The sequence below is a fragment of the Gymnodraco acuticeps genome, unplaced genomic scaffold (assembly GCF_902827175.1).
Source record: "Gymnodraco acuticeps unplaced genomic scaffold, fGymAcu1.1, whole genome shotgun sequence".
Lineage (NCBI taxonomy): Eukaryota > Metazoa > Chordata > Actinopteri > Perciformes > Bathydraconidae > Gymnodraco > Gymnodraco acuticeps.
In genome coordinates this window covers 127,373-139,821 of record NW_022990057.1, presented here as the reverse complement: position 1 = coordinate 139,821, position 12,449 = coordinate 127,373, and the positions used below count along the sequence as shown (strand labels likewise).

The following is a 12,449-nucleotide window of genomic DNA, read 5'->3' as shown; positions in this document are numbered from 1 at the left end:
AAGCTGATCCGTCGTTCCACGACCAGGACGGAATCCGCATTGTTCCTCCTCAATCTGAGGTTCGACAATCGGCCTATATATCGGATATAAAACATTCATAGTTTATTAAATATTAAGATGCCCTCAGACACTGTTTCCTCAGATGACGCGTTTTTCCCCCCGGTATCGGGGGTGCGGTGTAGAAGAGGTCCAAAGCGACTTACAATAAGTACATTCGACCAGGAAGACACAACCTTGAAGAAAACAGAATCATATAAGTACATCAGGTTTCATAGAGCCAAACATTTCAAGTGCTACTCAACTGGCTATAGATAAGCCAGTCCTTTATTAGTATATAAGTGCTTTGTTAATAATTCTATCGCTCGAAGTGGAGTCGAAAGAGATGAGTTTTCAGTCTGCGCCGGAAGATGTGCAAGCTTTCTGCTGTCCTGATGTCAATGGGGAGCTCATTCCACCATTTTGGAGCCAGGATAGCAAACCCACGTGTTTTTGCTGATGGGAACTTGGGTCCCCCTCGCAGCGACGGTGCAGCGAGTCGTTTGGCTGATGCAGAGCGTAGTGCACGCGCTGGGGTATACAGTTTAACCATGTCCTGGATGTAGGAAGGGCCAGATCCATTCGCAGCATGGTAAGCAAGTACCAGTGTCTTGAAGTGGATTCTAGCAGTTACCGGAAGCCAGTGAAGGGAGCGGAGGAGCGGAGTGGTGTGTGAAAATGTAGGAAGGTTGAAGACCAAACGAGCCGCTGCATTCTGGGTGAGCTGCAGGGGTCGGGTGGCACATGCAGGTAGACCAGCCAGGAGGGAGTTGCAGTAGTCTAGGCGTGAGATGACGAGAGCCTGGACCAGAACCTGCGTCGCTTTCTGTGTCAGCTGGGGACGTATCTTCCTGATGTTGTAAAGCATGTATCTGCAGCAACGGGTTGTAGGAGCGATGTTTGCAGTGAAGGACAGGTTGTTATCTAGGATCACACCCAGATTCCTTGCAGTCTGAGTCGGGGAAACAACAGAGGTGCCGATGTTGATAGTCAGGTCAAGAGTGGGACAATCTTTTCCCGGAAGGAAAAGCAGCTCAGTCTTGTCAAGGTTGAGCTTGAGGTGATGAGCAGACATCCACTGAGAGATTTCAGCTAGACAAGCAGAGATGCGTGCGACGACCTGGGTCTCTGAGCGGGGAAAGGACAGAATTAATTGGGTGTCGTCAGCGTAGCAGTGGTATGAAAAACCATGCGGGCTAATGACTGATCCGAGCGAGTTTGTGTACAGGGAGAAGAGGAGGGGACCAAGAACAGAGCCCTGAGGGACCCCTGTAGTTAATTGACAAGGGTCAGACTCAGACCCTCTCCAAGTTACCCTGTAGGTACGGTCTTTGAGGTATGAGGTGAGGTGGGAAAGTGCAGAGCCTGAAACTCCACGTTTTTGGAGAGTGTGAAGGAGGATCTGATGGTTCACCGTGTTGAATGCAGCAGACAGGTCCAACAGGATGATAACAGAGGAGAGGGATGCTGCTTTGGCAGTGTGCAGTTCCTCAGTGACAGCAATGAGAGCAGTTTCTGTGGAGTGACCTGCCTTGAAACCAGACTGGTGCGGATCCAGAAGGTTGCTCTGATGGAGATAACAGGAGAGTTGTTTAAAGACAGCGCGTTCAAGTGTTTTAGACAGGAACGGGAGTAGAGAGACAGACCTATAGTTTATAACATCAGACGGGTTGAGAGTGGGTTTCTTTAGGAGAGGGTTTACTCTTGCCTCCTTGAGACTGTTTGGAAAGTGACCAGAAGTTAAAGAAGTGTTGATGAAATGGGAGAGAAACGGTAGAATATCAGGAGCGATAGTCTGAAGGAGGTTTGAAGGGATAGGGTCCAGAGGACAGGTGGTAGGGCGGGCAGAGGTAATGAGGGTAAGAACCTCACTTGGAGAGAGAGGGGAAAAGGAGGTTAGTGTGTTGGTGGAAGGAGGGTCTGGTGACCCAGCGGTGAGTAAAGGTGAGTCAGAAAAAGAAGAGCGAATATCATCAATCTTTTTTTCAAAGTGGATAACAAAGTCGCTTGACAGAAGTGAGGAGGGGGGAGGGGCTTTGGGAGGGTCCAAGAGGGTGGAGAAGATGGAAAATAGATTTTTGGGATTGGAATAGGAAGATTGGATCTTATCTTGAAAGAAAGCGCTTTTTGCCTGAGAGATCGAAGCAGAGAAAGAGGAGAGGAGAGCCTGATAGGTTAGGAGGTCGTCACGGTGTTTGGATTTCCACCGTTTCCGCTCTGCTGCCCTAAGGACGGTTCTATTAGCACGCAGTGCGTCATTTAGCCAGAGAGCAGGAGGGGACTGACGAGCCTGCCGAGATGTGAGAGGACAGAGAGAGTCCAGAGAGGATGAGAGAGTAGAGAGGAGAGTTTCTGCAGCAGCGTTTGGAGGCAGCAGTTGGAACGAGTCAGAGGAAGGGAGGGCTGAGAGCACCGATGAGGCAAAGGTAGAGGGGGAGAGGGAACGAAGGTTACGGCGGACAGGTGCAGGATGAGAAGAGATTAGTTTGTTATGTTTTGAAAGGGGTAGAGAGAATGAAATGAAGAAGTGATCGGATGTGTGGAGCGGGTTTACAGAGAGGTTAGAAGTAGCGCAGTTCCTTGAGAATATGAGATCAAGGACATTGCCAGCTTTATGAGTTGGTGGGGAAGGAGACAGTGAGAAAGCAAAGGCGGTTATCAGAGATGTTAGTTAGTCTATCTTCCCTGTCTGGAGGTTGAAGTCTCCAAGAAGTAAAGCGGGAGAACCAGTTTCAGGGATTTGTGAGAGGAGATTATCTAATTCCTCCAAGAAGTCCCCCAAGGCGCCTGGTGAACAACAATGGTTAATTGTATAGGATGGGTTACTGTGACGGCATGGAATTCAAAGGTGGAAGGAGTGAAGTTAGGTAGCTTGAAGAGGGAAAAGCTCCATTTGGGAGAGAGAAGGAGACCAGTGTCACCACCTCTGCCAGTGGGTCTGGGTGTATGGGAGAAGGAATATGCTGTGGAGAGAGCTGCTGGGGTGGATGTGTTGAATGGAGTAATCCAGGTCTCAGTGAGAGCAAGGAAATCCAGGGACTGTTTCGATGTGTTCAAGTCAGGCTTTCGACCAAACCACAGCACTGAGACTGCTCTTGTAAAGGTCTTCAATGACATACACTTAAACTGAGAGAGTGGCAGAACTTCAGTGTTAGTATTATTAGATCTTAGTGCTGCATTTGACACTGTTGACCACAACATATTACTAGACCGACTAGAAAACTGAGTGGGACTTTCGGCAACGGCTCTAAACTGGACTGAATCATACTTAAAGGACAGAAACAACTTTGTTTCTATACTACAAATCTGAGTTGACAAATATGACATGTGGGGTTCCTCAAGGCTCCATCTTGGGGCCTCTTCTCTTTAACATCTACATGCTACCACTGGTTCAGATAATGAAAAACAACTAAATAAGTTACCATAGCTATGCAGGAGGTGACACACAAATGTACATAGCCTTTTCAAGAGGAGACGATGCTCCAATTCAAACACTGAGCAAGTGCATTGAACAAATCAATGACTGGATGTGTCAGAACTTTCTCCAATTAAACAAAGATAAAACTGAGGTAATTGTTTTTGGAGCAAAGGAGGAACAAATAAAAGTCAGCGCTGAGCTTCAGTCAGCAATGTTCAAAACAACAGATAAAGCCAGAAATCTCATGGGAGCTTGCCTGCAGGCGCCAGTCTCAGGACACCTCCACTCTCAGGACCGGAAGTGCATGCACGCTAATAATTACAAAATAAAATCGCCACTATCAGTACAGCGCCATTTTCCGAACAGGAAATGCACGCAAATACAAAAATAAAATCGTACTGACACTTATTATATACATATGTATATATGTATATAATATATATATAAAAATAGGGACACCTTTTATTGTTTACTCTCAGTACAGCACCACTTTCCGAACAGGAAATGCACGCTAATACAAAATAAAATCGCTCTGACACTTATTATATCTATATATATATATAGATATATATATATATATATATATATATATATATATATATAAATAACGACATCTTGTATTTTAGTTACACCCGCTAGACAATAGTGGAGGGTTCGAGAAACAACCGTGTTTGCCGGGTACACCGTGGCGGAGGAGGGGAGGTTCCAGCCGGGAACCTCCACCCCGCTGCGGGACCCGTGGTGGGACCCCTGAGTCAGACGGTGCGTCGTGGTCACGCTTTATATCGGCCGGCCCGGGAAGGAAGAGACACGCAGAGTGGGAGAAGTCCCCCACCCCAACGCAGCACATCCTTCCGGCCATCAGAGTCAAACCTGCAATTCGGAGGAACCGACTGCCAGAGCACCGGCACTAGGCCGGGCTGGTGGAGGACCTCTGATGGTGGGTCGCGTTTGCCATTCGATCAGTGAGAGGAGAGGAGAAAAATGCAACAAAAATTGTCAAAATCTGTTAAAATACGGATGAGTGGGGGGGGGGGGACGGGGGGGGGGGGGGGGGGGACGGTTGGACACAGGTAGAAGGAACCGGGATGAAATAGCCAAAAAAAGAACGGGGAAGAGTGAAAAAAAAATAGGCACTCGTGAGGCGGGCAGAGTCCCCTGTCAACTCCCGTTACATTCCTCCATGGTGTCATTTGAGCGAAAAATGGCTAAGTCAACTTTTACGAGAACCAGGCTGGGGTGGTCAAAAGGGCTTGATATGGGCAAATAAAATGGCGGCTTCACAAAACTGTTCTGAGTTTAACAGGGCGTGGTTTGCAATTCGCCCAGCCAATCAGAAATTGTTAGTGTGGCCGAGACACCCACGAACCATTTCCTCCCCAGGAAAGTACTACCTCTCTAGCAGGGACTATCTGTGCGTGAAAAGGTTTGCGCAAACTAGGGACTAGGCCCAGATCGTTTTTGGTGTGAAACCAAATCTCCCCCCCCTTTCGGCCTAGTTCGGGGGGAAAAGTACTCCAGTGTGAAAGTGCCTATTGGTGCTCTCGGAGGAGGATTCAGGTGATAAGGGGGGGGGGGGGGGGGGGCAACCTTGGTTGCTGATTGGCTAATGGTTACACAAGCCAAAAAATCGTTATAACATCATAAAGTGGCCAAAATCTGATCAGCTCATTTCCCGACAGGTTTTTATAGAAATGGATCAGGACAAAAAGAGAGAGAATCTTTGTTCCTGAAACTTTCAGAGTCTCTTTCCACAGAGGAGACACATGTTGATGTAGAAGAGACATGAAGAAGTGGATTTTGCATAATAGGTGACCTTTAATGGGTTTCATTTTTGTAAAGGAATTTCAATTGCTTTGTGTTGAAAGGTGCTATATAAATAAACGTGCTTTGCCTTGCCTGGCAGTACTGGTTTATCAATCTGATCTCTGGGGGAAACGGCGTGGAGGCGAGGGACGACTGAATGCGAGAAAAACAGATCTGAAAGAGAAAAAAGGATCTGAAATGTAAAGAAAAGCTATAAATATGTTTAAAAGTTATTTATGAAAACAAATATTGTATTCCAAAAGATTGCTGAAGTGAATCAAAAATAATATTACACCTGAATTCTTTTTTCAAAAACTTATTTTTTGTTTTTGAATGATCAAAATGTTGGACCCTGATAAAAAACTAAGAATGCTTTCAAAAATATAAATTATAATAAAGTGAGCGAAGAAAACAAAAATGTAAATCAAATCAATGTTTGGTGTTACTACCCTTTGCTTTCCAAGCAGCATCAATTTCTACACTGTAGGTACTCTTGCATCAGGGTTTTTGTAGGATTATAGTGAGGTGTATGATCAAAGAATTAAACCAAGCAAGTGCTAATGATCATCAATTTCACACGTTGAAAAACAGTCATTAACTGAAACAGAAAGAGCTTTGTAGGAGGGTTAAAGTGGGTGAGGAACAGACTCTGCTACCAAAGTGAGGTTGTGGAAGACATTGGCGTTTCAAGATGTGCTGTTCAAGCTCTTTTCAAGAACCACAAAGAAACGGGCAACATTGAGGATCGTAGACGCAGTGCAGCAGAAGAAAAACTGTAACGAAAGGTCTTAAATAAATAAAAGTACAAAGTAGCATAACATGGAAATACTCAAGTAAAGTACAAGTACCTCAAGATTGTACCACGACTTGAGAATGTATTAAGATCATTTAATTAAGTAAAAATTATTAATTATTAGTCCAAATATCAATGATGTCAATCATTTACACAATTTCACTGCGTAGATCATGGCGAGACTATAAAGTTGTTGCAGCATTAGTAGTGCCGAGATTGGAAAGTGCTATGGCACCACCAACATGAATATAAACATGGCACGACATAAACCAGTCACACTTGTAATTTATTCTCTAATATTCCTTGTACTTAAAACACATTTGCCCATTTGTCATCATTTTGTGCGGTGGCGTTAACATGGACGTCATAATGTGGCTTCTTTCAGGTTCTGGTCTGTCGAGAACAAATTCTGTTCTTAGTGTGAACCAACACTACAAACTGAAATATCCCCAGGACAGAACTGGAACAAATATCAGTGAAAAATATATTGGCCTCGACTTGAACCCCCCTGTGGCCCCCCTTCGAAAGAAGAATCTACGATCATATTTCTGATATTGTTGAATCAAAGGCTGATAAAAACAACTATGTAAAACAAGACACAAGGAGACAGATAAAGGAATACTACCTTCCCCCAAATGATCATTTGTTTAGAAATGACTCACCTTTTAATTCTCAAAGAAAACTTTTTCTTGCATGACTTGAAGTTGAACAAAGAATCCCAACGTATACATATATTAATGTCAATATATATAACAGCAAAACTAAATCAAAACATAAGTAAGACAACCCATGCACTATGATCCTCAAAGTGTTTTAAATAAGAATGTAAGGTAGTCACACAGGATAATACATTTATTAAGAAATGGTGATTTTGTGCTGCTGATGAAGCTGAATAAAAATGAATTGGGTGTAAGGACTAATGTGATTGGATGCTCCCCATGCTGTAATCAGTGTTCTAGCTGCTGCAGCTGGGACTGTTGACAGGCACCAGGTGAAAGACGTTATCTTGATGAATGCCTCTCAGGAACAAGGTATAAGAACATGCACTGTGTCAGTAGCAAGCATTCGGTCATGATGGTTTCATTTTGTCAAGGTGCACTGCTTCTGAGCCTGGCAGCTGCCATGGTGGTATATGCAGGTAAGACTGGAAACAATTAAAGCCATGTTATTATCATTGACTCAAATAGTTGAGTCTAAACTTAATTTATTTGTGTTGCAGACATGAAAGTGGACTGTGGGCCAGATTTTGTGACGCTGATGTGGACCGAAAGCCGGCCCCAGGCCGACACGTCGCTTCTCCGTCTGGGTAACTGTTTCCCAACTAGCTTCTCAGCAGGAGAGGCCTACTTCTATGTGGATCTCACTGACTGTAACTTTAGGAGACTGGTATGTGTATATATATATTTTAAACCTGCAAGCTGTGAGTCTGCTATATTTCCTACAGCTCTCTCAGGGGGATCTTTGTCTCTCTAACAGGTCACCGGGGATGCACTGGTGTACAGCAATGATCTGACCTACATTGCTTCTGCGGATTCTTACAATTTGGCCTTCACCCACCCAGTTGTATGTGCATATGAGAGGTTAGTGTTCATACCAACATAAGGTGCTAAAGGTTGACACTACCCTTGACTAACAATTCCAATTTGGCATTTTCATGGCCTGGGAAAGTTCAATTTGATAATAAGCTTCTCCCTCTCAAAGCCACCAACCATGGAAGTCCGTCTCAAACTTGTGATGTCATCAGGTATAAAGTCTGAAGCTGCTATATAGACAATGAATGGGAGACTGCTTTAGGGAATCTACAGCCTGTTTCTGTTCTATTCCCAAATTAGCTTTATCTATTGAAGTATTCTCAACAAAAAATGTACCCATTTACTGAGAACAATCCCTAAGGTACGCTGTGTTGTTCCCAATTCATTGTCAATTGAGTTTTTCCCATAGTTTTAATTGAACATCACACATAAGTTCACTCTAGTTTTTTGCATTTTGGAGGAAGTCTTTTAACATAGGAGTAACAGTTCATAACTAGAGAATGCAATTCCTGAAATTGCTAGTGGGAATACTTTATGCTGATGTTGAATTGCTATGCTGAAATGTAATGTGTAAGAAGAAAGTGAAGAATTTAGATTGAAATAATACATGAACACTGGGGGCTTGAATGTGTGATAAGAAAAGAAAGTGGAAAAGCAGCAGAATATTTGAACTGCAAACTATTGAACTAAGTTGATGGCGAATGATCTGTCGCCATGGCAACGGTATTTGACACCCCATAATACGCTTCGATATGTGGATGGCTTCATCGTTACAAAACCTGTGAAGTTTGGCGCATTTTCACTGAAGTTATGAGAACCATGTTTTATGGTGAGCATTGTGTTGCCATGGCAACGGCATTTGAATAAATCTCAAAACCGTCCCGTAGATGTCTTCACGGCTTGACTGTTGGCACAAATGTGAAGTTTGAGCACTTTTTGACTATTTTCATAGGAGTTAAAGCAATATTGTGTTTTATTGCAAGGGATGCGTTGCCATGGCAACAGCTTTTGAGGAAAATTCACTAATGGCACATAGACATGTTGAGGGCTGGACCATTAACTGTCATATGAAGTCTGGTGGTGTTTTGACCATTTTCATATCAGTTACGACAACATCGTGTTTTATGGCGAGGGAAACGGCATCTGATAAAACCCCATAATTCTCATAGAGCTGTTGAGGGCCGGACCATTATCTGAAGTCTGCTGCTGTTTTAGACCATTTGCTTAGGTATCACATCGTGTTTTAAGGCGAGGGATGGAAACGGCATATGGTGAGATCTCAGATTTGGCATAGAGCTGTTGAGACATGGACCGGTGATATAAAAGTGAAGATTGGGGGACGATTAGACCGTGTCCATTGGAGTTACAGCGACATCGTGTTTTATGGCGAGGGATACGCATCCCTGCCATAGTAACACCACATTACGTAACATCAGATTTGATGTAGAGGTTTTCAGGGCCACAGTGTTAACCATCATGTGATGTTCGGTGGCGTTCTGAGCATGTCAGTTGGAGTTATGACATCATCATGTTCCATCACACAGGTGTTTATGTTTGAGCTAATGACGTTATGAAACACCTGTGCTTGAGCCCAGAGATCAAAGGTTTCCATGGTGATTTGCAGTAATCAGTGAGGAGAGCCTTTCCATTGTTCTGAATGAGAGATAAACCTCTTGCATGTGAACGTTTTGTTGAATAACCGTAACAGATATCGGTGAAATGTCAATGTGTGAAGCATCTCAAGAACCCTTGGCATCTGAAGTGCGCTTTTTGTGTACTTTCGGGTCAATAATGTGCCATTTTTGGCAAACTAACTGAAGGTGTGAGGAAAGATGAGCCTGAATGTACAATGGGCTTTAATGGAGCTACGAGATGTTTTCTCATGAAAAATTATGTCTCAGGAGTGTAGGGTTTGGCAGGTTTAAAAAAATATATATATGAAGGCGAATTTCAAGCTGTCCTCCACTCTAGCTGTGAAATCACGCGCTCTAGCCTTAACGAGCTGCGCAATACACACTAATGTTAAAATCTGAAGAAGGCCTCTTTACCAAGTTCTGAGCAATGTTTAATATTTCTAAAAGTATGAATCTGATTTAAAAGTTGTTTAATATGAATAATGTCAGAAAGATGTGTAACATTTTAAAGTTGGAAAGAGGTTTCTGAGTGAAAGTATGAAGTGACAGTTGAAGTCGCATGAAGATTTTTCAAGTCTGAAGAGTTTCTCTTGACTTCCATGTTAAAAATGTGATGAATTATGGGATGTATCTCGGGAATTATGAATGAGAAAAGTAATGGCGAGTGAGTTATTGTTGGAAGGCGATGTTGAACAGATGAGTTTTAAGGGTTGATTTTGAAAATGTTGAGAGAAGGGGCGTTGCGGATTTCTGAGGGAGTTCCAGAGAGTGGGGGCAGCGACACTGAAGGCACGGTCCCCGAAGGTGCGGAGGCATGAATGGGGAATGGAGAGCAGGCCGGAGTCTGAGGATCGAAGAGTGCGGGACGGGATGTATGGATGGAGGAGATCTGTGAGGTACTGAGGGGAGAGGGCATGGAGGTATTTGTAGGTGAGGAGGAGTTTGTAGGTGATGCGGGACTTGACCGGGAGCTAGTGGAGGTTGAATAGAGTGGGGGCTCCCAGGGCTTGGTGCGTGTGAGAACCCTGGCAGCTGAGTTCTGTATGTACTGGAGCCTGTTCAGGGTTTTGCTGGGAACCCCGACAGGAGTCCGTTACAATAGTCCAGGCGTGAGGTAATGAAACAATGTATCAGCAACAGAGTCATAAGTTCAATAGTTTCACTTTGCAGCATTTTCTGTACCCTTCTGCTTTATTTTTTGCAGGCCCAAAGACTGGTATGCTACGATCTATGACCCGGTGTTTAAAACCTACAGTCTAGGAGATCTGCAGTTTAACATTGGCCTCATGAATGGTGGGTAAAAAACATGAGAAACTCTCTACGAACGGCAGCTCTCCCTGACTTGTAACTTAATGACTCTTCTCCTGTTTACTGCCCTAGACGACTTCTCAGGCCCTGCTGAATCTACACGCTTTCCTCTGGGCTCCATCATCCCCATCATGGCTAGTGTGGTGCAGGAGACCCATCAGCCCTTGCTGCTGCTTCTTGAGGAATGTGTAGCTGCTACCACACCAGAGCTGTACCCTGAAAGCACCATGTACCCTATAATCTCCAATAAAGGGTACTCGTGGCAATGAGCATTGATTTAAAAAAGGTATTTTGGTCGAAACCTTGGTATTAATGCTAATACATTTTCTTTAACCCAACAGATGTCTTTTGGAAAGTGTGTCGTCACGATCAAAATTCGAACCAAGGCAAAAGTCATCGGAGATCCGCCTATCACTTCAGACCTTTACGTTTGCTATGGGAGAAGAGGTAACTTGGCCTTTACATTTTTTTTTTTCAGAGTCAAGGTTTTATTGTGGAAACTGAGATTAATTGATGCCATGACGCCTATATTTCCCCTCTACTCAACAGGTCTTTATCCACTGCAAACTTTTGGCTTGGGATCCCAATGGTCTTGACAGCACTAAGAAAGCCTGCCACTTTGTCGAAGGGCATGGGTAAAAATATTACTTTAATGTATCACAATTTGAATTGTAAGTTCATTATTTTACATGAGATGACTTATTCAGCTTAAGCCCAGTCTACTGAAGATACAGATGGATCCCATTCATAACTATTCAAACTTTGTGGAATCTTTATTTGGAAGAGTTGAGATGCATTTGAATTATCTTTTCATCCAATCTTCATGAACTCAGTTGGGAGTTGCTGGACAACTTGGCCCAGAGCAATCTTTGTGACTGCTGTGAATCGAAATGCACGTCAAGGAGGCAGAGGAGTGTTGCGTCAGGTATGTACACAACTTCTGCTATATTACACTTGTTTGGTTGACTTGTACTAAAATATATATTTTTGCAGAGAAACATGGAATGGTACAAAAAGCAGTCATTGGGCCATTTACCATCACAGATGTGAATTCCTGAAGGTAAGGGTTTCGTATTGCAATATACATTTATTCTGAACGGCTATATTAAACGTTGTTCTCCCAACAGGAATGGATCCATTTTGCTGACTGGTTCTTCAATCTGAATTTGGTTTTTATTCTTGGTTCTCTTTGCATTGCAGATTGTATGTGGCCAATAAAAAAATTAAAAAAAAAGTTTCTGAACCACTTAATTGAAGTTCTCAAATTATTGAGTTTAACTTTTATTTTGTGTGAAATGATTTAAACTAAGCTGTATTACTGAATCTTGATGACCTTGTCGTCTTTCTGGGAACATTTCCAGGTCTATTCAATGTCATGAATTTTTTTTTCCTGTGTCAATTTCCCAGAAATATTGATCACACTATATCTTTGAAAGCAATATGATTACATTACACTTTTTGTTCAAATTTCCAATCAATAACTCTTCACAGTTGATGCTTATCATGTAAGTATTATTATTCTGTATTCTTCAAGCAGGTCAAGGCTAAACTCAGTGATTTTCCAAAGAATATTATGGCTGAACAATGAAGAGAATGGATTCAAAGCTTTTCAGCACTATACTCAATTGGACCTTTCTGTTTTGTGTATGGACTTGTTCCATAAGGTTCAACATGTAATTATCAAACTCTATGTAAGTTGCAGACTGATTCTTGGTAAATAATACACTCTCACTCCTATTCACCTTAGCTGAACTATGTTTTTGTTCATGACTAAAGTGACAATGATTTAGCCCAATATGTATTGAACTAGGAGAGGAACTGTCTTTTTTTACATATGCAGCATACAAAAACTGAACAGATAAAGGCCACCCACAAAAAAAAAACCTCTGGGATCCCCCTTAATGCCATAGGCCTACTTTTTC

At 42.9% G+C, this 12,449-nt stretch overlaps 1 protein-coding gene across 1 annotated transcript; it reads left to right on the top strand.

The window, feature by feature from the left end:
* The first annotated feature begins 7,094 nt into the window (after window positions 1–7,094).
* Window positions 7,095–11,778, top strand: LOC117545969 (zona pellucida sperm-binding protein 3-like). The gene is made up of 10 exons (XM_034216018.1): window positions 7,095–7,191; window positions 7,273–7,439; window positions 7,530–7,633; window positions 10,424–10,512; window positions 10,600–10,780; window positions 10,869–10,974; window positions 11,077–11,162; window positions 11,361–11,452; window positions 11,521–11,587; window positions 11,655–11,778. The coding sequence occupies exons 1-9, from the start codon at window positions 7,095–7,097 to the stop codon at window positions 11,583–11,585; spliced, it is 987 nt and encodes a 328-aa protein (XP_034071909.1). The 3' UTR covers window positions 11,586–11,587; window positions 11,655–11,778.
* Window positions 11,779–12,449: the final 671 nt, after the last annotated feature.

Excerpts from the sequence above, each read along its gene's own strand:
- LOC117545969 (XM_034216018.1), top strand. The coding sequence starts at position 7,095 with ATGCACTGTGTCAGTAGCAAGCATTCGGTCATGATGGTTTCATTTTGT. Across the intron at positions 7,192-7,272 it reads TGCCATGGTGGTATATGCAG|ACATGAAAGTGGACTGTGGG; the intron begins GTAAGACTGGAA and ends TTTGTGTTGCAG. Across the intron at positions 11,163-11,360 it reads CACTTTGTCGAAGGGCATGG|TTGGGAGTTGCTGGACAACT; the intron begins GTAAAAATATTA and ends TCATGAACTCAG.